This window comes from Branchiostoma lanceolatum, chromosome 15, assembly GCF_035083965.1.
Source record: "Branchiostoma lanceolatum isolate klBraLanc5 chromosome 15, klBraLanc5.hap2, whole genome shotgun sequence".
Classification (NCBI taxonomy): domain Eukaryota; kingdom Metazoa; phylum Chordata; class Leptocardii; order Amphioxiformes; family Branchiostomatidae; genus Branchiostoma; species Branchiostoma lanceolatum.
Genome location: NC_089736.1, coordinates 15,890,633 through 15,915,972, shown reverse-complemented (window position 1 = coordinate 15,915,972; position 25,340 = coordinate 15,890,633). Strand labels below are relative to the sequence as shown.

General features: G+C 40.1%; 2 protein-coding genes across 2 annotated transcripts; both read left to right on the top strand.

Annotated features, from left to right (window-relative positions):
- Nucleotides 1–290: 290 nt before the first annotated feature.
- On the top strand, nucleotides 291–16,986 carry LOC136420317 (cubilin-like). Its single transcript, XM_066407162.1, has 12 exons — nucleotides 291–429; nucleotides 729–833; nucleotides 3,690–3,896; nucleotides 4,526–4,760; nucleotides 4,957–5,078; nucleotides 5,407–5,629; nucleotides 5,826–5,947; nucleotides 6,626–6,860; nucleotides 12,080–12,186; nucleotides 12,964–13,166; nucleotides 14,935–15,079; nucleotides 16,748–16,986. The coding sequence occupies exons 1-12, from the start codon at nucleotides 291–293 to the stop codon at nucleotides 16,984–16,986; spliced, it is 2,082 nt and encodes a 693-aa protein (XP_066263259.1).
- A 3,645-nt stretch (nucleotides 16,987–20,631) lies between these two features.
- Nucleotides 20,632–25,083, top strand: LOC136420316 (deleted in malignant brain tumors 1 protein-like). Its single transcript, XM_066407161.1, has 8 exons — nucleotides 20,632–20,689; nucleotides 21,323–21,550; nucleotides 21,711–21,815; nucleotides 22,269–22,482; nucleotides 22,626–22,750; nucleotides 24,226–24,357; nucleotides 24,511–24,771; nucleotides 24,989–25,083. The coding sequence occupies exons 1-8, from the start codon at nucleotides 20,632–20,634 to the stop codon at nucleotides 25,081–25,083; spliced, it is 1,218 nt and encodes a 405-aa protein (XP_066263258.1).
- Nucleotides 25,084–25,340: the final 257 nt, after the last annotated feature.

Sequence of the window (25,340 nt, the reverse complement as noted above, 5' to 3'; positions counted from 1 at the left end):
TATGTCAATATTTTATGAATATTTGATCAATATTTGTACTGTTATTATTCATAAGTCCTATCAAAAGTATGCCAAATATTTAGAAAATTCCTGTTTTTGCAATTTAACGTTACATTGTACCCGATTGGACCATTCTGAAAACGTCACGGTCTCGCCAGGTTACCCGCAGTCACTGAGTGGTTCGAAATTCAGGTTCGACAGAAGTTGTCACAGGCCTTAAACTGCCTGAGTATGCATTTTATTGTGTTTTGAACAGCTCTTATCTAATGTTACCAAAGGGTTCAAGGTACATGAAAAACGATGTGTTACTGATTACCTTCTTGCACGTAGTGACACTGGCTTCTGGATGTGGAGGTACCCTGACGGCCCCCCCTGAAGGTATTGTGACATCACCGAACTATCCCAATGACTATGGCACCAATGAGACTTGTGAGTGGATAGTCAAGGTACCAGAAGGGAATTCAATTCGTCTTACGTTTGGCAGCTTCAACCTCCAAGCGGGTTATGACTTTTTGACCATCTATAATGGAGGCACTGATGGTGCTAGACTATTGCAGAGGTGATGACCTGAAAGACGAAACAACTTTTCTAAAGAGTAGAGCAGTATGAATAATGCAGAGAGTGATTAATGATGTTAATTGATGACTTCAGAAGTCTTATAACTGCAACATTTTCTGCAAAACAAAAAATAGAGCCAAGAACTTTCCGTTTTATTTGCAGCTTATCAGGTGAAGTGTCTGTCGACCCCATCAACAGTACATCTAACAAAATGTTCCTGAGGTTTTCATCTGACGAAAGTGTCACGGCTCATGGGTTCCAGTTCAACTACAGAGGTAACATATTTGATTATATCGTGCATGTTTGCTTTCTTGCGTAAAGACCTGTACTTTACCTTCATACGGCCTTGGATCTGGTATCGTTGTCGAAACTATATTACAGTTCGGGAAATTAAGCCATCTCGTAAAGCCCCTGTCACACTTGTGCGTATAAGCAATTCCGTGTGAGTTCCGTATTAAATTTGACAATACGCAGTTGTACGAACAAAATATCAAATTTCTTCAGTTATGCGCGGCGCACATATAGCGTATGAATAACCAATTCAGCGTATGAGCCACGTATGATTTCCACATGAAGTGCGCAATACTATCATCCTTGCAGCGAATAGCTGCGTGCCAGCTGCGTATGCTGAGCGTTTTCCGGAAGCACATAACGTCTGCCGACCGCGTCCCTGACGCACTTCCGACTAATGCTAATCGAATTATGAGTGTGTTTGGTTGCATTGATATTAGCTAATATTTACTTAAACTGTTATGGGAAGACGCCTCCACAACTGACGACAAGCAGGACCTTTTGTATATGTGTAACAGTGACACCAATCTTACTTTTGGAACACTCCATGACATTTAGAGCCATTATTTACCTGTGAATATGGTTGCATTAATATCAGTAGTTACGAAACCTGTTATTAGAAGACGCCTCCACAAGTACCGACAAGTAGAACTTTTTTATTTGTATGTAACAGGGATACATTTGTGTAGGGCATTTCAATGATTATCTAAATTAAAAGTTATGCACACTTTGCTGGTTGTGTTTGTTTTCTCTCTGTCCTTGACTAAAATGAATACCCGGCCCGACCAATGAAATACCAAATCTGGAATGTATCCTGGATGTTCGTCGAGTACGCTATGTGTACGCTATCCGCTCGCTATCTGTGCATTTGTCATACGTTACTGGTACCTGCAATGCGCTGCCCGATAGCAGGGCGAAGGGCACTAATTCGTGACGTATATATTCTTATTCGCTATACGTTCGATCATCATGCGTTGTATCTGCGCTGCAAGTACGCTATTTGGTCGCTGCGCAGAGATCGTGCCGCAAGAGAAGCGTATTACGGCGTTTGTAGCGCAAAAACAAAGCGCGCTCTTACCTTACTCGTCCGTTGTCGGACGTGTGAACTGCGTTCTTATAACGTCTGAGCTGCGTAACAGCGTTCGCACGAAAGTTTTCGGTAGTTTCAAAAATATCAGGCGTACTGCGCCGTGCCTTGCGTGTGCCTGCGTATCTAAAACTATGACAAAACGATTGAAAAACGCATTAGGTACGTATTGCGCGCACGCCGGCGTATTAAAAAAAAATGTTAACACGCAACTCACACGGACATGTTATACGCACAAGTGTGTCAGGGCCTTAAGAATCCTTGTAAAAACGATCAAAGATACAAAATACGTTGTTAGACAAACACAGAGATCATAGTACATTAACCCTATCCAGACGGGGGGGGGGGCTAAAAGTGCCCGCGCCAACTTTGACATCGTATAACTGCCGAACGACATACGCTAGGACTACCAAACTTGGTGACTTTTCCTGAAATTTAGTTGGCAACAATATTATGATAAAAGCATAAGTTTATCATTTTTCGTGTTGCCATGGCAACGGGTTTCTGAAAGGCATTTTATGCAAAAATCACAGATTGTTGTAAAACAATGATATTTCTTAGGTTTTCTTGCTCAACCACACTAGTTTTCCTACATGTATAGCATCATATGTAATTAGATGTAATTTTGATAATTTAAAATTCATAATTTACGCTAATTTGATGAGGTAATCGGTCAAAATCCAAGATGGCGGACAATTACACTATTTTAGGTATCAACAGGGTTTTTGGCCTTCAAAATCGTCACTATGTGGCATTTTCTTTACCAGAAACATTCAGATGAACGTTTCTAGTCTATCTCTAGTGTTTTTTGGGGTCATAAGTGGAAAAAAAGCATTTTTAAAAATTTCAAAATGGCCGATCCAAGATGGCGGATCCCAGGGGGTCGCTAACAACACGTGACGCCATTTAATGACGTCATTTTGACGTCAACGTCGTTACGATTTACGTTATATGTCTTGGTATACCTTAAAATCAACAATACATACTATTTTGTTTAATACCTTTAGATATTACGGGAATTCCCTATTTAGCCAATAAAATCACATCAATGACGTCATAATTACGGATAACTGGATAGGGTTAATCAAAGACCGTTGATAGCATTTGTCACCTCTTTATGTACCTGATAACTAAAGAGTATTCTATAATTCCGTAGTATTAGTTAGTGGGAATTTAATTGTTGCCTTATTTCGAAGATGAGAAAACGTCATTTACATAATTTATGAGGGAATGAAACATAAGACTTTGCCACCCTACCATTTTTTTCAAGTTTTCCTTGTTTTGTGACTCTTTGACAAATGAAAAAAACTAAGATGAAATTCTCACGACATAGAACAATTTTACGAATAAACATAATATTTTAAAAGAAGATTTATACCATCAAAAATTTATAGAAATTCAAGTCTAGATTTGTTCTTTACTTATCTAGCAATAACATTTTTCTTGTCCTAAGAAAATATAAGAATTTTTCCGTTCCCTTTATTGAGTACTCTTTCTTGAAGAAAAATATCGCAAGAAATAAATTAAGTAAGAAATAAATTCTTAACTCGTGGACAAAATGTCATAAACCCAAAAGTTTACTTCTTTGAAGAAAGTTTTCAGTGCATATGAGGAGAGGTTTTTTTTAATTTTGTTTTGTTTTGTTAGTGTGATATTTTCATACTTTGAGCTCTTTGTCTTTGTCTAGGTCTGCGTGTTCGCACGTATAGCCCAGAATCTTTTTATGTATTTGTCTAAACTTCAACATACACAGCAACACCGATCAGTAATGCTAGATGTGGAGGACTGCTGACGGCTCCCCCGAAAGATTTTGCGATGTCACCGAACTATCCCAATTACTACGGCAATGATTTGAATTGTGAATGGACGATCACCGTGCCAGACGGAAATAGGGTTCGTCTCACGTTTCTCAGCTTCCAACTCGAGAATGCTGACTCTTTGACCATCTACGACAAAGACGGTGACAGTGCTACACAATTGCAGAGGTGATGGCCTAGACGACCAAGTAATTTTCTGACGGATCCGAACAGTTTAAACAATACAGAGGGTGGTTAGTGGTGTCAATTGATGGTTTTAGAATCAAATGCATCAATATTTCTTGGTAATATAAACAGAACTGAGAAAGATTTATTTTCATCTCCAGCCTTACAGGTGAAGCGTCAGTCTACCCGATCACCAGCGTATCTAAACAGATGCTTTTAAGGTTTACATCTGGCCATTCTTACACGGCTCAGGGGTTCATATTCTCCTATACTGGTAAGACTTTTGATGACAGCGATCATATTTGCTTTGTTATCTAAAGAGGTTAATAGGTACTTAAACGGCAATTGTCCTTGGATCAGGTATCGTTGACATAACGCCATTACAAATTCGAAAATGAAGCCTATACATGTTGTGGGTTGGACAATGCAATGTGCAGCAAAGTGGTATGAGTAAAACTCACACGATTTTTCATATCAAAGCGTCTTATGGCAATCATTTCAAAACGCTAAAATATACAGAAGCGTATAGTTATATATCCAGATATAAATCCAGATAACAGGCTACATTGAAGACCGTTGATGTCATTCATCACTCCTTCAAACACAGCGACACCGACCAGTGCTACTGGATGTGGAGGTAACTTGACGGCTCCTCCTGTAGGCAATGTGACATCACCGAACTATCCCAATGACTACGGCAACGAGGAGAATTGTGACTGGACCATCACCGTACCTGAAGGAAATATAGTTCGTCTGACATTTGACAGCTTCGTCGCTGAGGTAGATTTTGACTTTCTGTTCGTCTATGATGGGGACGGCGACACCGCAGCTCCGTTACAACGGTAACAACAGGATCAGCTGAACAATTCCTAATAGAATATATAAATTCGTTGGTATGATTCAAATAGAGTAAATTGTGAAGGCGAATTATATGACTTCTATCTGTCGAATTCAAAGCTTGCAATTTTCTGGGTATCATTATGAGCCAAGGAAAAATATTGAGATGTCTGACCTTCATTTTCTTCCCATTGATTCTAGATTGACAGGTGACAGGTCATCCGTATATGTTCCTACTGTTACCAGCACATCTACCCAGATGTTCGTTAGGTTTACATCTGACGAAAGTATCACGGCTCAAGGGTTCCAGTTCTCCTACATAGGTGAGGTGGTTACTTTCAGCGAGCATGTTTGCTTTGTTATCTGAAGAGGTCAATAGATACGTCAGAGGCATTTGTCCTTGGATCTGGTCGTTGAAGAAACACCATTACATATTCGAAAATTAAGCTACCACCAATACGTGCTGAGTGTTCGACATGCAATGTGTAGCAAAGTGGTAAGCGTGAAACTCACACAATTTTTCATATCAAAATGTTTTATGGCAATCATTTTAAAAACGCTAAAAAAACAGAAGACATATAGTTGGACAAAATCCAGATAACAGGCTACATTAAAGACCATTGATGTCATTCATAACTCTTTCAAACACAGCAAAACCTGGATGTGGAGGTAACCTGACGGCTCCTCCTGTAGGCATTGTGACATCTCCGAACTTTCCCAATGATTACGACAACGAGGAGAATTGTGACTGGACTATCACCGTGACTGAAGGAAATAAAGTTCGTCTTATACTTGACAGCTTCGTCACTGAGGTAGATTTTGACATTCTGTCCGTCTACGATGGGAACAGCGACACCGCAGCTCCGTTACAACGGTAACAACAGGATTAGCTGAATAATTCCCGATAGAATATACAAATTAGTTGTTATGATTCAAATAGAGTAAATTGTGAAGGCGAATTATATGACTTCTATCTGTCGAATTCAAAGCTTGCAATTTTCTGGGTATCATTATGAGCTAAGGAAAAATATTGAGATGTCTGACCTTCCTTTTGTCCCCATTGATTCTAGATTGACAGGTGACATGTCAGCCGTATATGTTCCTACTATCACCAGCACATCTACCCAGATGTTCGTGAGGTTTACATCTGACGGAAGTAACACGGCTCAAGGGTTCCAGTTCTCCTACATAGGTGAGCAGGTAACTTTCAGCAAGCATGTTTGCTTTGTTATCTGAAGAGGTCAATCGTTACTTTAACGGCATTTGTCCTTTTTTTATTAAACAACAGAAGAATATACAGGACACAGAGTTGATGCGCTTTAGCTAAAGCTTATATTAAACATCAATAACAACTCGTTGGTCTCTGTAAGAAAGGTAGCTATGGAACCAATTTAAGATTGGGCCGTCGACCCCGTTTCGCTGCAGCTTAAAATTAAATCCTTTATGCCAGACTTTGTCAAATGCTCTTGAAAAGTCTAAGTAAACCGCTCTGACTTCTTTGTTGGAGTCTAGAGCATTAAAGATTTTATCAGTAATACAAATGAGTTGATTTACTGTCGAATCTCCGCGGATGAAGCCCGACTGGAGGGAATATAGTAAATTGTCCTTGCATTTGTCCTCGGATCTGACATCGTTGACGAAACGCCATTACAAATTCGAAAATCATGCTACCACCTATACGTGCTGAGGGTTCGACATACTATGTATAGCAAAGTGGTAAGAGTAAAACTCACGCGATTTTTCATATTAAAGCGTCTTGTGGCACTCATTTTAAAAGCGCTAAAAAAACAGAAGACATATAGTCGGACAAATTCCAGATAACAGGCTACATTGAAGACAGTTGATGTCATTCATCATCTTCTAAACACAGCAACACCGACCAGTGGTACTGGATGTGGAGGTAACTTGACGGCTCCTCCTGTAGGCATTGTGACATCACCGAACTATCCCAATGACTACGGCAACGAGGAGAATTGCGACTGGACGCTCACCGTACCTGAAGGAAATATAGTTCGTCTGACATTTGACAGCTTCGTCACTGAGGTAGATTATGACTTTCTGTTCGTCTACGATGGGGACAGCGACACCGCAGCTCAGTTACAACGGTACAGCAAGATCACTTTAACAATTCCTAATAGAATATATAAATTGCAAAGATGATGATTCAAATAGAGTAAAATGTGAAGGCGAATCATATGACTTCTAGCTGTCGAATTCAAAGCTTGCAATTTTCGGGGTATCATTATGAGCCAATGAAAAATATTGAGATGTCTGTCCTTCCTTTTCTTCCCATTGATTCTAGATTGACAGGTAACATGTCAGCAGTATATGTTCCTACTATCACCAGCACATCTACCCAGATGTTCGTGAGGTTTACATCTGACGGAAGTAAAACGGCTCAAGGGTTCCAATTTTCCTACATAGGTGAGGTGTTTAATTTCAGCGAGCATGTTTGCTTTGTTATCTGAAGAGGTTAATATATGCTTTACATGAATTTGACCTTTGATCTGGTTTCGTTGACAAAACGACATGAAAATTCGAAAATTGTGTTACCTTCAATACATACTAAGGGTTTTGCATGCACTGTAAAACAGGGTGGTCAGAATGAAACTCACATGACTTTTCATCACACTAAAACATGTTGTGGCAATCCTTGTAGAAATGACAAAAAGATACAAAAGACGTAGTTGGACAAATACGCACATACTTATCACATTTTCATCTGAAAACTATTCCGTCCTTGAGGTTGTTTGTCTAGCTAGTAACAGAAAGTTACTACCATTGCTGTCATAGAAACAAGTTCAACCATGTCAGAATATTTCTGATTGATTGATAAAACAATAAATCAACAGCAATCACTATAAAGCCAACAGAAAACTACCTTTGTAATGAAACCTAATAATGGTACATGTGTGTGTGTCTAGGTGGCAGACTGCGTAATATTTATTTTAATGAGACACCCTTTTCGCATATACTCTAAATTTTCGCCTTCAACAAAGTGTTTATGTTATTAAAGTATGATTTTACAATCGATTCTATTGTTTTGATAAAAAAATAAGACGCAGAAAGTGTTGAAATAATGGGAGTGTCATATTTTACAGCAAAATGTGGGTTCTCCTCTTCTTCTTTGGATAAATCATGATAATGAGAATTGATTGTTGTCAAAATATCTATAATGGATTATCAAAACAGTTTATGCTTGTATCATCAATAATGGATTATCAAAACTGTTTATGCTTGTATGGCACTCCTCTTCAGCAAAGATTTGAGAATATTTTGATACAAATCAAGTAGAAAAATTAACGAAATTTTAAGTTAGATCGTGGCAAGCTGTTTCATCTGGAAAGAAACGTAATTTTAAATTGTATCAAAGAAAATTTTTCCTGCTTCGAACATCTAAAGACGTCGGATAATTTGTATTTTTGATGTTATTTTGAGATGTCTTGTAGAAGAAACATTATCTGTTGGCATATCTACACAGAAGCGAGAAGTGGGCTGCATACTTGGTTTGTGTATATAGTGCAACACTTCTCCCTGCTATGTATTTAACTCTTGTGTCATCGTCTGTGGTTCTGGTATATGTATAAACATATATACTTACATGTGTTTGTTTGTCATATCTTAGTCATACATCAGACAACCTGTACTTAGCCCTTCCAGTCTAGTCATGAGTGTACACTACAAATTTCGTTATTTCATTATTCAATCTATGATACATTGAACAGCTCTTCTCTGATGTAACCCAAGGTTTCAAGGGACATAAAAATGACAAGTGTTACTCATTACTTTCTTACACTTACGTCTTAGCTACGCTGACTCCCATCGCTTTGTGTGGCGGTAACCTGATGGCTTTCCCAGGAGGTAATGTGACTATTGTAGTACGGTAGGATATATATATATCATTTTGGAGACCAGGCAAAATTATTGGTCTCTATAGGTGCTACAAATAATGTTCAATTGGCTATTGAAATGCTATGCTATTTTCGATACACGTACAGCTAATATGTTGAAAAGAAACGGGGATAATGCAAAACAAACAACGTGATTCTATTACAGGCTGTACAAACGATCACTGAACAAGCAGAAAATTTGACCTGGCCCGAATAGCAAAAAAAAACTGCAGCAAGAAAAAACATACGACAGCACCTTCATAAAATGTTTTCGTTGTTACATATATATCTACATATATATCTCTCTGTATATATGGCCAAGGGACATTTCACTATCAACGCGGATGGATACCCCGAAATACGGCTCAAACCGAAACGTAGTTTTCACCAATTCATACGCTTTTCAGCCATGCTAGTATTTGATATAAATTCGAAGCACATTATGAGAAATGTGAACTCAATCCCAGCCCCTCGAAACACTTTCGTCACTTTTTTGTCGCGCACTACCCCGGTCGCGGAAGAACCGGGGTGTGGACCGAAAACAGTACATATTAAGGGCCTCTCTCGCTGAGATGCAACTAGTTGACGACTTGATGCAAATGGCAGTCACCAATTAGTTGCGCACAGTTGCTAAGCACTCACACTGACGCGCGACGCATTTGCAAATGGAGCCCTGCTGAGCAGGGTATCGGAAACCGCAATGTAAAAAGACTAAAACGCATAAAAAGATTATCAGTGATAAAAGGATGTTCACTAATGATGCATGGTGTAACATGATTAACATATAATGAGATATAAGCATAACGTTAGACTACTTTTACAATGACAGAAATTACCAAAACGAACTGATACGAACAATATACCAGATTTCCCTTTATTATGTGTTTTGTATCATGTATGTGTAATGATATATGTTTAAAGATTTATTAGAGCAACCAAACCTTAAAGCTGAGTTATTAATTTTTACAAAATAAATGACACCTTTTTGGCGACTGATGGGGACCTATTGGCAACTAATAGTTCTAAATAGAGAGACAATATTGGCAACTAGTGGGGGGGGGGGGCTGTGGGTGTCGAATGATCCCCCACCGTCCAGAAAGTCTAAAAAAAGCTCGGTCTAGATAGGGTTAAGACGATCGCGTGTCGGCACCACGGCCACGCACCTGCGTGAAAACAACGTTGTCAGACGTCAGTGGTGTTAACATAATATTATCTTGTCCGTTTTCTACTAAACAAATAAATAACGCCCATTTTGTACTGTTTTATAAAGCTTTCTTTCTCATCTGTATGGCGTTTGTGTGATCGATTGGTACATGTCGTATATTTTGTGACAGGAGATGTTGCTACGCAATATTATGGTTCATTTTCTTATCGGTCCTACAACCGGTCCACTATTTTTCCCGGGCCTTTTGTTTTCGGACCGGTCCAACCTTTAATACTGACGACTCCTCCTGTAGTTCTTGTGACATCACCCAACTATCCGAAGCACTACGACAATGATCAGACCTGTGAGTTGACGATCACCGTACCAGAAGGAAAGTACGTTCACCTAACGTTTAACAGCTTTAACCTCGAAGACGGTTATGACTTTATGAATATCTACGATGGAGGCAGTGACAGCGCGACACAATCGCACAGGTATGGCAATACAATTCTTAACTTCACGATTATAGTAAAAAAGTGGAATAAGTTTTCCTCACGGAAGCTTGCCCGTTTTTGATTGGTACTAAACAAAATCATAAAGGAAGACTAGACAAGAGAAACAACTAATTGACATTTTAATGGTAACTTTTCAACGTTACCAAGACTCAGACCGAGGCAGGAACATAGGAAAATAATGTGTCAATTCTAACGGAAGACCCTCAAATACCTTAGGCCTTCCTATATTGCATTATCGCATATATTCACCTTTATTACGTTACACCAAAAAGACATAATGCTTAGGACATATTGTCACTATTTAGAGCGTAGGCTTGAATAAAGTACAGCGTCTTTTCTAAAGATGTGCCACGAGTGAATTCGGTTGACTTGAGGTTGTCCACTACATTTATCTAGTTAACATTTTAGTAAAAAATGCACTAGAGAAGAAAATCTTAACCATAAATAAATGACAACTAACTTTGAAGCCTGTCATGTACGATTTTTATTATTTTAGTTATTGCCTCCAACGCTATTTTGCATGAAATAATATCTTTTTCAACACCTAATAGAGGTATCAAATATGCAATTCATATTTTATATAGACTACTAGTTTATAATGCTTTTTTAGGGATCTGTTATCTTGATGTAAGAAATTATTCTTCTATTTTTGGTGACAGTTTAAATGCACCCTGCAACAAACCAGCGCCTACCACTAACCATTTACCAGCTTTATATCATTTAATTCATTAACTTGTCATGAAACTGATATACTTTTCCATCAACGACTTATTCTGTCCCTTTAACTTGTTAAAAGAACTACACAAGTTAAAATAATACAAATAAGCTGAATTTGAAACCAACTAAATTCCATATTGGCTCCGAATCTGACTTAACTAACGGAAATGAACTAAACGAACGGACACAAAGCATGAACCAGCTTTCGCCCTACTTTATGGTGCATGTTGTAGAAATTGTACATTGTTGTACCATAAATATGTAATGATATATGTTGATAGAGTTATTAGGACTCAAATGACTGTGTATCTCTGTTATATTGTATCTGACCCTTACCTCTTCCCTCATGACCTCAATGAAAAGCGGCCTGCGTACCGATTTGAGCTTATCATGAATAAACAAAGGTTCAAGCAAAAATATCAAACTTAACAAAACTGAATAAAAGCTCCAATAACACTGCACTTGAACATAAGTGAATACTATAGTGCCAAAATACATAGTTGCACACAGACACAGTTTTCCAGTGCATCTACTCAGCGCCTTTGGTGCATGTACATCCATTCGGCAAACTATATTTCACCATTACAATGATGATACGCAGAGAGTGATCCCTGATATTAATTCTTCAATCTTCATTGGTCACCTACACAGAGCCAAGAACGATTTATCTAGGGCAACTAGAACAACACGACAAAGCGAGTCTAACCTATTGTATGTACCAATGGTCCGTAGAGAAGTAAATAGAAGGTCTATCTCCTACTCAGGCACAACACTATGGAATAGTCTGACACCAAACTTGAGAACGGCGCCTGCAGTTGCAACATTCAAAAATATGTTGCGACGAGAAACCATGGTCTGAACTTGAATACCAAATATGGAAATGATTGTAACGTCATCTTTTTAAAACTAATTTTGTTATATTTTCCGATAGTAATAGTTGTTAAAAGGACCCCTGACCTCCTCCCTTGAACTCTGGAAGAACGGCTTCGGCCGAAGAGTGTATCTGTATACAGTACTCTCAAGGTCAAATAGAGGTTGAAAAATTTCATAAATTTCAGATTAACAGGTGAACTGCCAGGCTACCCCATCATCAGTACGTCTCACGAGATGTTCGTGAGGTTTACATCTGACGGGTGGGGAACGCGTCAGGGGTTCCAGTTCACAGGTAAGGTGTTTGATTACAGGGAGCAAGTTTGTTTTGTTGCTGATGATTAGAGTAAATGTTATGAAATGGCTTCATTTGGGCTAGAAGTATACACACTAATGGATTTATGAATAAAGAGTGTTAAGTTAAAGTCACTCTATCAAACATGTTATTAATAAATGTCTTCATAGTAATAGTTAATAGATAAATTTCATATAGAAGCGGAAAGTCACCACCTTCAGCTTAGATGCTGTTTATATTATGAGTCAGATGAAGTAAAAGATTAACAGCATTGAATCTAAGATTGTAAGTTGTATCATTATTAGCAAGGAATACTTTAGCTGTATAGAAGATGCTCCGTGCTTCGAATACCTAAATGCAACGGATAGATGTGTACTTTCGATAGGCTCAGACAATATGGCGTCGCGTTTGTGAAATGATTAGGTATCTGACCGACAACCCTGGGATCCTTGGTTCATTCAAATCATGACATGTCCCGGTGACACTGTATCCTCGGAAAGGGCACTTTACCGAATTTCCTCACTTCATTCAGACAGAAAATGAGTACCTAGTTTCGGCTAGAGACGTCTCTCTGATATGACGTTAAATGGAGGTCCCGTGTTTGAGAAGAGCCACACCTCGAGCACGTAAAAGAATCCACCAAACTTACCTAAAAGAGTAAGGCTTCTTCTCGGTTTGAGTGGATCAAATCTAACTGTCTAGTTATATTTGATGAATATAACTTGAACTGTTTAGTTCAAAAATGATATGCGTTCCTCTTTACTTTTTTATGGTTAGTGACCGAGGCCTATTCTCCTAGATGTGGAGGTAACCTGGCGGTTCCCCCTGAAGGTACAGTGAGCTATCCTGGGCACTACAGCACCTATGCTACCTGTGAGTGGACGATCACCGCACCAGAAGGAAGTTACGTTCGTCTCACGTTTGCCAGCTTCCACTTCAAGGACACTGATGATTCGCTAACCATCTACGATGGAAACAGTGTCAGAGCGACACAATTGAAGAGGTTTTTAATCCCACGACTATAGTCGTCCGACATTTATAGTGTGATCAGCTTTACGCACGGCTGCATGCCTCCCTGCTTGTCTTCGAATTGTCCATTCCTACCCCCGTACAGACCAGGTGATAGCGACCGTAACTAGACATTTACACAATAGTCACATGCTTCTTTGGAACCAGCTAGAAAATATTGCGAAAAGTTGTCTTGTTTCAAAATGTCAGTGTGCGTTTATGTGTGTGTGTGTGTGCGTGTGTGTGTGTGTGAGTGTGTGTGTGTGTGTGTGTGTTTGTGTGTGTGTGTTTGTGTGTGTGTGTGTGTGTGTGTTTGTGTTCCCGCATTTTTATCGTCTGCATCTCTGCACTCAAAGTTGGACTTCTGGTTGGATTACAATGATATTTGGTATGTGGGTAGGTGTAGGGAAGACATTTAAAGTCAATGTCGATTTCGGGCTCCCTGGTATGTGACCTTAGTACTGCAGTAGAACTTCTTTTTATTTGTATACTTTGACCAGGACGTGCTATGGTCTATATTGTTTTGATGGCAGATAGATTGCAATGAAAGAAAGAAGTGGTGATGAGTTTGGCCTCCTACCATCTTGCTCTGGAACTGCCGGGGCGTTTTGTCAAAATCTTCCAAAAAGAATTACTGAAAAAGGAACAGCGAATTTCCATGATATTAAGTATGCAGGTAGCTTAGACAGAGATGTACATAATGAAGTGCAACTTGTTGAAATTGGGAATTCATCTGCACAGTTATTGAGGAAAATCTACATTTGCAATGTTGTCTATCATAGGACTCAAATACATGTACCGTATTTAGTTTATTGCAGGTGGAACATTAACAAAGACCTATTGTGCACATAAATTCCTAATGTGCATGATTAGTGCAAAACTGCCACCATTCTTCAAACTGGTAAAGGTTTATGCTTATTTGCTTATGTTTATCTTTTTCGCACTTAAAAGTTATAAATACATAATAGAGAAATACAAATGAGAATATAACAGGTCAGTGCAAGGGAGGCCGAAAGCGATGTTCTTAATATGTAAAAGCCTCCCTTAATCAAATCATAACAACTCAAATAAGCAAATCAAATCAAATCAGAGAAATAAGATTAGTGATACATAAATAAAGGAATGTACTGTGAATACAGTAAAATAAAGAAATCATAACTTGGTCGACCATACATTAGTTTTCATTAAATGTTTAGTTAAACGAGAAGTAGTAAGCAAATTAAAGAAAGGCAAATCGACTTAGGAAGATTCGCAACAGTATGACCTCTGTAAGTAACTTGAAGGTGTAAATGGCCCGGCATAGATTTTGCAAAAGTCATTTGCACAATTTCCATTGACATGTAATATACTTTTTCATCAACAACTCATTCTGTCCCTTTACTTGTTAGAATAACTACAGTCAAACTAAAGTTAGAATGACACACATTAAAGCTTACTTTAAAACAACACAAGCTTTAATCAAACTTCACAAAACTTGTTAAAAGTTCAGATAACACTGTCATTGAACTTAAACGAATGCCATTTTGCCAATGCGTCTTGTTGCACACAACTATACTCTGCCAGTGTAGCTACCCAGCACCCCTGGTGCACGCACACTTATTTTGCAAACAATATTTTGGCATTGCATTAATCAATAGTAGGGATGCCATCTTTCCTGTTTGTAGAGTACCGCAGTTTGGATGATCCATAAAGTGACTCGTGATGTTAATTGTTAAGATTCTGTCTTGGCCGCACCAACAGAGCTCAGGACGATTTATTATGTTTTCCAGCTTAACAGGTGACATGTCAGTCTACCCCGTCACCAGTACATCTAACCAGATGTTTGTGAGGTTAACAACATCCAACTATACTGAGGATGATTACCGGCAGGAGTTCCAGTTCACAGGTAAGGTGTTTGATTACAGCGAGCTAGTTTCTCTGTTGCTGACGAGAAGATTGCATGTTATGGCAAGGATTTTCTTGGACTGGAACTTTGCAAAATGATGGATTGACAACATGGAATATAGAGTGGCTGCAACTAAACATAGGGATAGTGGTCATTAATAACATATAAAAGCGGAAAGTCACCACCTCAACTCTGCAGCATAGATTTCGCTAATATCGTTAAAGAAATCAAGTAACAGATGAACAAAATATTATATTAGATCATGAATAAACTGTATCATTGGGAATGAATTGTACCTTCTAACTGTATAAGTCGTAATGTTCCATGCTTCGAATGTCTAAATGCAAGGAATATATTTGTAGTTTTGATACGTTTATCTAAGCCTCAATACGTTGATGACGGTTAGCCATCCAGGTAATAAGATATGCCCAAAATGATTACTCAAGCAGCTGAATTTTCTTCTTTAGATAGACGCTTCAGACAACAGCCAATGTCTTTTGTTAGTGAAGAAATGCCGTGGTAGTTGGGGAGCAGTCAAATCAGTTTTTAGGCCACGCCTATCTTTCGCGCCAAACAAGTGTAGAACATGCCCAAACCATCTCCTAACCAGTAAATTACTAACTCCAGACTAAGCCACGCGAATGTTTTTTTAACCTATTCCCAACTATCCCGACCTCTAGCCGCAGACTGCCGAATCTCTCCTGACTAATTCCCAACCGATTGCTAACCCTCTCACGAATTGAAGAGGGCACATTCAGCGACTTTCAAAAGAGAGGTTACTTTCGTTTTTAATAAAAAATAATCAGTTCTGCTATGTTTTTAACATTACCGAGAGATCAAATTCGGGTCATGGGTAGCTTAATTTCGGCTTTTAGTGATCTTGCTTGTTTGTTGTTTGTAGTGTGAAGGTCGGGGTGATTCGCCCACGTTCTGATAGTAGTCAGTTTTGTTGGGTATGAGTTAGCAGAGATTTGTCTACGGCCTTGGGGTGAGTCATGGGTGGGTTTGAAACTAAGTTGGGGGTAGATTAGCAGTGGTTCTTGCGTGGTTGAAATTATAATTTTACTGCTTACTTACCTCCGAATACCATCCAAACACTAGACGACAGCCCAGAACATCAGTCGAGCACAAGCCAACCCATTCCAGATTTAGACCTCACGCCCAAACCACAACCTACCTAGCTCCCGAATCACTCCTAACCATGGTCGGAGTAAAGGTCGGGAGGCCATGTTCGGCTATCTGCAACCTGGGCTTTAGTTATCTATTGAACTATCCTAAATTGTATTCTCCTCATTAACATATCAATTCAGAGTATTGGTGTAAAACCTGGTTATCAAGTTCTTTCCTTCAGTCACTGACGAAACACAATGGATGCTGTTTGAAACGTCTGACTGTTTCAAATTCAATTTCTATGCAGTTGCTTGAATGACTAACCATTGTTGGTTTGTATAAAAAACATTTGTGGCCACTGATGTACACAAGCAAAGAAACGAGGAGACGCTGACTCCACTCGGTTAGCTTTGTAAAATGCATTTGTCTTCTATGTATGTTTATAGTCGTGTGACTAGACTGGCATGTTTGTTACATACATATTTTAGTCACACTAAAGACCACCTGTACCTAGCCTGTCGAGACATTAATTGTAACTCATTTCTTTCTTACACGTAGCGACAGAGATCAGTGCTCTTGGATGTGGAGGTACCCTGACGGCTCCCCCTGAAGGTAATGTGACATCACCGAACTATCCCGATAACTACGGCAACGACCAGACTTGTGAGTGGACGATCACCGTACCAGAAGGAACTTACATTCATCTGACGTTCAGCAGCTTCAACCTCGATGAGGGTAGTGACTTTTTGACCATCTACAAAAGAAACGGTGACAGTGCTTCACTAGTGCACAGGTAATGACCATAACAGCCAATCAATTTTCTTGTATAAAGAGCAGACAAGTGGATAATTCAGAAAGGTTATAAATGATGAATATTGATTACTCCATGATTCAAAGCTTCAATATTTTCTAAGTAATATAAACAGAGCCAAGAAGAATTTGTTTTCATCTCCAGCTTATCAGGTGGAGCTCCAGTCTACCCAATCCTCTGTAAATCTAACGAGATATTTGTAAGATTTACATCTGACCACAGAGGCACGGCTCAGGGGTTCCTGTTCTCCTACACAGGTAATTTGTTTGATTACAGCGAGCATATTTGCTTTGTTGCAGATAATTGGATTGCATGTTGTGGCATGGTTTCTATTGGGCACCAATAGAAAGGCACAGAATAATGGATTACATTATATTTACACCATACCTCCTAGACTGTCTGTAACTTAACATAAGATATAATATTCTTGACAAATTTCTCATCGAAGAGGAAAGGCACGACCCCACTTCTTTGCATATATCAAATTTTACAATATTGTGATAAATCATATAAAGATTAACGAAATCCTATCTCAGATGGTAAACTGTAGCACAGGGAAAGCATTTTTCCTTTAAACCTTTCCAAAAAAATGTTCCATGCTTCCAATATCTAACTGTATTTGTCCTTGTGATGGGCTAAGCCAAATCTTGTATAAAAAAAAATATTATGTTGCCACATCTACACCTGCATAAAGAACTGAGGAGAAGTTGACTCTACTAGGTTCGTTTGGACACAGCACTTTTGTCTATTCTGTACTTGACTCGTCTATTGCCTGCTCTACATTTCTGTATATATCTACCTGTTAGTCATTCATTAGACCACCTGTACATTACCATTCCAGTCATGAGTGTACAGTAAATGTATTTTTTCATTTCATTTATCATTTTTGATATAATACCTTACTTATTAACTACTATGGTAGATCACATGTGCCTAGTCCTATTATGCAGGAATAATAAAGGTTAGTTTTGCATGATTTCCTTAGCATTTTTCTAAGTACGCCGAAAACTTCAAGGTCCATAAATATTGCTTATAACTCTCTTACACTTAGTTACGCTGACCAGTGCTCCTGGATGTGGAGGTCTCCTGACGGCTTCTCCTGGAGATACTGTGGCATCAACGAACTATCCTGGTCACTATGGCAACGATGAGACTTGTGAGTGGACGATCATCGTACCAGAAGGACGCTACGTTCACCTGACGTTCAGCAGCTTCAACCTCGAGGTCGGCTATGACTTTTTGACCATCCACGATGGGCTCAGTGATGGATCTACACTATTGCAGAGGTAATGGCTGCAACGGCCTAACAGCAGACTTGTAGAGTAGAGCAGTATGGTTGATGCAGAGGGGGATTATGTGGATACAGATTCTCAATCAAAATCTTTTAATATTTTCTGGGTAACATAGACAGAAAAAAGAAAGATTTATTTTGATCTCCAGATTAACAGGTGAGGTGTCAGTCGACCCCATCACAGGTTCATCTAACCTGATGTTCCTGAGGTTTACATCTGACGAGAGTGAAACGCGTCAGGGGTTCCAGTTCACCTACACAGGTGAGGTGTTTGATTACAGCGAGTATGTTCGTTTTGTTGCAGATGATTGGAATGAAGGCTATGGCGCAGCTTCAATTGGGTTAACAAAGCTCAATTTGATAGAATGCATAGATTAACAACATACGGCATAGAGTGGCTGTCACTTAACATTGGGATAGTTGTCACAAATTACGTCTCGATACAGGAAGGCACGTAAAGTAAAAAATTAACGACATCTTATTTCAGATTCTAAACTGTGCAATAAGAAAATAATACTTTTTACCTGTTCCAATATTTCATGCTTCGAATATCTAAATGCAACTGATAGATTTCTGTGCAGTATTCGCCTGATGGCATACTACACACTGTTTGTAAAGGACAATTCAAGTTGCATATCCTGATAGATCCATTTGATCCACTCACACCAGGAAGAACCCTTACTCTTTTAGATTTATGTAGTGGGATCTTTTTACGTGCTCGAAGTGTGGATGTCCTCCAACATGGGACCTCCGTTCAAAATCATATCCGATGGAGGTCCCTAGACGAAGCTAGGTACACTTTCTTTCTTAATTGAAGTGAGGAAATTCGTGTAAAGGTCCTTTTCCAAGATCAAGAACACTACGTCAACGAGGCATGCCAGGATGTGAACCCAGGTCCTCTGAATTTGTGCCAAATACCTTGCCATTTTCAAAGCGAGGCGCCACTTTGTCTCTGCCAGTCCAAACAAATCTTTTATGAGAAACCTTCCTGTTGACACATCTGTACTTACACAACTACACAAAGATACGAAATGAAGTTGACTCCACTAGGTTAGCCTACCATTGCGCTGTTATCTTTTATTCATGTTAAACTCTTGTATTTTCGTCTCTACTTTCCAGTTTATGTTTGTTATATACTAATCATACGTTAGACCTCCTGTGCCTAGCCTTTCGAGGCATGAATGTGAAACAAAGGTATTTTGCTATTTCCTTGGCTAATTCATGATGTTTTGAACAGATCCTTTGTAGAGTAGCCAACGTGGTCAAAGTACATCAAAAATGACAGGCGTTCCTCATTACTTTCTTATACTTAGCGATAGCGACCAGTGCTCCTGGATGTGGAGGTAACTTGACGGTTCCCCCTGAGGGTTATGTGACATCACCGAACTATCCCGATAACTACGGCAACGATCAGACCTGTGAGTGGACGATCACGGCACCAGAAGGAAGCAGAGTTCGTCTCACGTTTGCCAGCTTCCATCTCGATGACGATTATGACTTTTTAATCGTCAACGATGGAGGCAGTGGCAGAGCGACACGATTGCAGAGGTAATGGCCTGAAGGACCATACCGGTTTTAATCCCACGACTATAGTCGTCCGACATTGATAGTGAAATCGGCCTTCCGCACGGCTGCATGCCTCGCTGCTTGTCTTCGAATTGTCTATTCCTTCCCCCGTACAGACCAGGTGATAGCGACAGCAACTAGACACTTACACACATGCTTCTGTGGGCCCAGCTAGAAAAGATTACATTAGCACCTTAGTTCCTCCCGTGCCTTTAAAAATATTGCTCTATTACAAATTAAAGCTGACTTCAAAATACACTTCATTTCATATTAAGCTTTACAAAACTGATTAAAAGTTCAAATAACACTACACCTGATCTTCACTGAATGCCGTGTGCCAATATGTCTAGTTACATAAAACCATACTCTGCCTGTGCTTTCACTCAGGAGCCTTGGTGCACGTACAATAATTTGTCAAACTTTATTTCGGCATTACATCCCCACTATTATCTGTGCAATTATTTGGCAAACTATATTTCGGCATTACATCCCCACTATTATCCGTACAATTATTTGGCAAACTGTATTTCGGCATTACATCCCCACTATTATCCGATGGTAGCATGCCCTGCTTGAAAACAACAGACATTTCTTGTTTGTCGAGCAGCTTGAATGATACTGAGAGTGAATTAATAATGTTACATGTACCTGCTAACTTTAAATGTAGAAGCTTCAATATTTTTATGATCACAGAAGCAGCAAGAAAGGTTATTTGTGATTTCCAGCTTAACAGGTGAACTGTCAGTCTACCCCATCACCAGTACATCTAACGAGATGTTCGTGAGGTTTACATCTGACGGGAGTCAAACGCGTCAGGGGTTCCAGTTTACAGGTAAGGTGTTTGATTACAGGAACATAGTTTGCTCTGTTGCCGATGATTAGAGTGCATGTTATGATATGAATTATCTTGGGCTGGAGCAGTACAGAATGATGGATTACATGGATTAGCAGCATGGATAATAGTCTGTAACTCAAAATAGGAATAGTTGTCTTAAATCACATAATATCGAAGCGGAGAGGCACAACCTCACTCCTCTGCAGCATAGATTTTGCCAATATTGTTATAAAGATCAAGTAATAGATGAACTGAATCTTATCATGGTAATCTGTATCATTGGGAATAAATTGTAGTTTTTAACTGTGTGAAGGAAAATGTTCCATGATTCGAATATCTAGATGCGAGGGATAAATTTGAAATTTTGATGCGCTTTGCTTTTCAAAACACTTGTCTGAGAAACATTTGTGGTGACATTTATTCACGTACAACGGGACGAGAAAAAAGCTGACTCTACTCGGTAAGCTCAGTACAATCCCGTTGTCTTCTATGTATGTATGTTTATTGTCGTGTATTGTTTTCATACATACCTGGACATGTTTGTTACATGTATATGTTAGTCACACGATAAACCACCTGTGCCTTGACTGTAGATGCATGAAGCGTTACTCATTTATTTCTTACACGTAGCGACAGAGATCAGTGCTCTTGGATGTGGAGGTACCCTGACGGCTCCCTCTGAAGGTACTGTGACATCACCGAACTATCCCGACCATTACGACAACGGCCAGACTTGTGAGTGGACGATCACCGTACCAGAAGGAAACTACGTTCATCTGACGTTTGGCAGCTTCAACCTCGAAGAGAGTTATGACTTTCTGACCATCTACAAAAGAGACGGCAAAACTGCTTCACTATGTCAGAGGTAATGACCTGAATGGCCAATCAATTTTCTTGTATATAGAGTAGAGCAGTGAAGAGGATACAGATGGTGACACTGATGTGAATCGATGGCTTCATGGTTATAAGTAATATAAACAGAGCTAATAATGATTAATTTTCATCTCAAGCTTATCAGGTGGAGCGCCAGGCTACCCGATCATTTGCAAATCTAACGAGATATTTGCAAGGTTTACATCTGACCATAGTGGCACGGCTCAGGGGTTTCTGTTCTCCTACACAGGTAAGGTGTTCGATTACACCAAGCATGTTTACTTTGTTGCAGATTATTGGAGTGCATGCTTGGCTTCTCTTGTTATGGCATGGCTGGAACGGCACAAAGTAATGGGTGACATGGTCTAACAGCTTACAACGAAGATTGCATTTCGACGTACAATTATAATAGAGGTACACATATTTTAGTTTTTCATTCTTTCCTTGCCATTTTTAACAGCTTTTTTCTATAGTAGCCCAGGCATTTGATGCACATTAAAATGTGTTACTCATTGAATATTACTACGAAGTACAAGTATTGTTTGAAGCTACATGTGTGTTAGAATGAGTCTCACTTTAACAAAAACATGTTTTGGCAATCCCCGTAAGAATTATGTAAGACATAGTAGAAATAAATTGAAGGGTCCTGTCATGAAGATAGATTTCACGTCGCTGATGTCTTTCATCATCTCCAAATACACAGGGGTGCCTGGATGTGGAGGTACCCTGACGGCTCCCCCTGGGGGTATTGTCAAATCACCGGGTTCCTACAATACCGATAAGACCTGTGAGTGGACGATCACCGTGCCAGAAGGAAGCATCGTCCGTCTCACGTTTGACAGCTTCCACCTAGACTACGATTCTGACTTTTGGGCCATCTACGATGGAGACAGTGGCAGAGCTGCACTATTGCATAGGTAATGGCCTAAATGGTAGAGTAGTGCAGTTAGGATATCCCTAGAGTGATTCATGAGATTGATTTTTTTGCCTCATAATTCACAACTGCAAGATTTTTTTGGTGACATAAACAGAGCAAATGACGATTCATTTTGATCTCCAGCTTATCATCAGGCGATGTTTCAGTCCACTCCCTCGGCCCCATCACCAGTACATCTAACAAGATGTTCGTGGCGTTTACATCTGACAGAAGCGTCACGGCTCAGCTGTCTCAGTTCAACTACACAGGTAAAGTGTTGGATGTAGCGAGCATGTTTGCTTTGTTGCAGATGATTGGAGTGCATTTCTTGAGCTCAAACGACACAAAATAATGGGATGTCCGTATTGTCTTTCATTTTTGAGGCTACCAACTTCAACTTGCTGAAGATTTTGTAGCCTATATTCGGACTGTAAGGTTTTGCACCATCGCACACCGGGGCATGTCCCTACTCTACCGAAAGGTGTGGTGGGTTCTTTAACGTGCATGGGGTGTGGCTCTCCCCAAACACGGGACCTCCATTTAACGTTCTATCTGAGGGACTAGGCTAGGTACTCATTTTCACCTAAAGTGAGGAAAGTCGTGTAAAGTGCATTTCACAAGGGCACAAGATCGGTGACCCGACAGGAATTGAACCCGGGACCTCTGGGGCCAAGCACGGTGCAGATTCGCCACGCGACCCCACAAGGGGTTACATGGTTAAACAACATACACCACAGAGTGGCAGTATCGTAACTCTGGAAGATTCGCCTAGCTTAGTTACATTGGTAAGCCAGCTTGTGTTTGTTCTATTATAATCTTGATTCAGTTCGTTTTGTTACTGCTGTTAATTAGATTAATATGTAACCTTTATAATTATAAATTCCTTTCGCTGTATTACTATAATTTCTATGTTATGATGTTGACTTAGTTTGTCTTGTTATCTGATGTTAACCTGAGTTATATGTCACGTTGTAATCATTAGTTCCTTTTGTTACTTTTGACCATCATCTGTATTTTATGAGCAGAAGACCTTCCTAAGCATATATGCTTCTTGTCTAATACTCAGTAAATTGATGCGAATGAAATAATGACGCGAAGGGGGGGGGGGGGGGCAGTTTGAATGCCTTCCCGTCAACACACGTACAGACATCCATAGATACTCCTTTTTTTCCCGCGGGCCGCCCTTCCTGGCTCGGTAGCAATGTTAATAACAGTTGAGTCCTTCCGACCCATGCTGGCTGCCTGCCCGCCCTACCCTTGCTCCTGATTGGCCCATATCTACAAAGCAAATATCATGAAATGTGCTAGAATGCTGCTTTATCTATTCATCTACCGCCCTATTATATTTGGCATGTCCCCTTGGCGTAACGCAACCCCACTGCTTCGCCATCTGGATCAAATTCCGTGGATCCTGCAGCCCGAGTTCGCTCCTAGGGGTCGACTCCAGCTTGGGCATGTTGTAAGGGATTGTATTCGTCATTTTGGAATGTCACGTTAAGTCGGCGGCCCCGTGTATGACGGAGCTTCGGGCATAAGCCTCAAACCTCTGCACGTAAAAGAACCCAACACACGTATCGAGAAGAGTAGGGGTGACCCGGTTTGCTTGGCAAAAAAAAAAAAAAAGGGTGCCGTGGCGAGAGCGCCGTTCAGTCGGACTAACAGCCCGAGATTATACCCGAGGTCCCTTCAGGGATGTGGGTCACATATAATTTAATTCATTTCTACCGCCCTATGCTTTCCCAAGCTTGGGGCTGCCCGGAGAATGAACGCCGGTGTTTGGACGGTTCGTGCATCCCGGAAGACTTCTCGTGTGATGGAACGTCTCCCGACTGTGAGAACGGTGAGGACGAGACGGACTGTGGGGGTGAGGGTGGAGGTGAGCATGGAGTGTTGTTAGGGGAAGTGGAGTGTTACGAGGCATCTCGTTTTTCCAATAAAGATCACTAAGACATCAAAATAATGGCACAAAAAACAATGTGACGAACTGTTTCCTGCCTTGCAACTTAAATGTATTTCAACTTTACTACAGGAATCGAAACCACAACAGAAACTAATGACGTTAGAACAGTGAATCAGGCTCTGACCACCATAGAAGAACATGACGGCATAACGCCTCCTGGCGATCTGACCACCGAAGGGCAGCCCGACCTGACAACGCCTCCTGGCGATCTGACCACCGAAGGGCAGCCCGACCTGATAACGCCTCCTAACGGTCTGACCACAGGACAAACTGACGACACGATGCCTCCTGGCGGCACAACAGGCACTGCAACCCCGAAAGCTGATGACGGTAAGAACTGTACTGATCGGATCGTTGATATAAGGATTGGGAGAGTTTGAAGTTTTGGAAAGATGATAGTATCTTTTTACAATCAACCTCCTTGCTGCCTAACTCTATAACAAATGGGGAATTGGGTGATAAACGGCTATTTTAAATATCTTACGGTCAATGCAACTTTTTTTCATTAGAATGAATTTAACATTTTACTTTTCGTACCTTTTGATAGACTCCGGAGCGAGTGTTGCTACCATTGCCGGCAGCGCGCTGACATCAATCGTTCTGGCTCACGTCGTCCTGGCCTACTACGACATGTTCGGTTAGGTCAGATCAGAACAGAACAGACAGGATCGGCAACGTTCAGCAATTAGTGCATCGTACAGTTGCCTTTGGACCAACATGTACCTAGCGTAGCCTCCGTTACAAACCTCTCCGACAATATTTGTCTTTATCTGAAATATAAGGGGTTTAGATTATGCACCGGGTTCTGCTTTCATGCTCTGTAGGCCATCAGATCTGTCTACGCAAACGAAAGCTGTCAGAAAATTGCACATGTTTGAAAAAAAAAATCGGCGGTGTCT

What these genes read in the sequence shown, in the direction of transcription:
- LOC136420317 (XM_066407162.1), top strand. Translation starts at nt 291, where the DNA reads ATGAAAAACGATGTGTTACTGATTACCTTCTTGCACGTAGTGACACTG. An exon ending in GACCATCTACGACAAAGACG is followed by an intron (nt 3,897 to 4,525) that starts GTGACAGTGCTA and finishes CTTCAAACACAG; the next exon opens with CGACACCGACCAGTGCTACT. An exon ending in TCAGGGGTTCCAGTTCACAG is followed by an intron (nt 12,187 to 12,963) that starts GTAAGGTGTTTG and finishes TTTTATGGTTAG; the next exon opens with TGACCGAGGCCTATTCTCCT.
- LOC136420316 (XM_066407161.1), top strand. Translation starts at nt 20,632, where the DNA reads ATGTTCGTGAGGTTTACATCTGACGGGAGTCAAACGCGTCAGGGGTTC. An exon ending in CTGTGGGGGTGAGGGTGGAG is followed by an intron (nt 24,358 to 24,510) that starts GTGAGCATGGAG and finishes ACTTTACTACAG; the next exon opens with GAATCGAAACCACAACAGAA. An exon ending in AACCCCGAAAGCTGATGACG is followed by an intron (nt 24,772 to 24,988) that starts GTAAGAACTGTA and finishes ACCTTTTGATAG; the next exon opens with ACTCCGGAGCGAGTGTTGCT.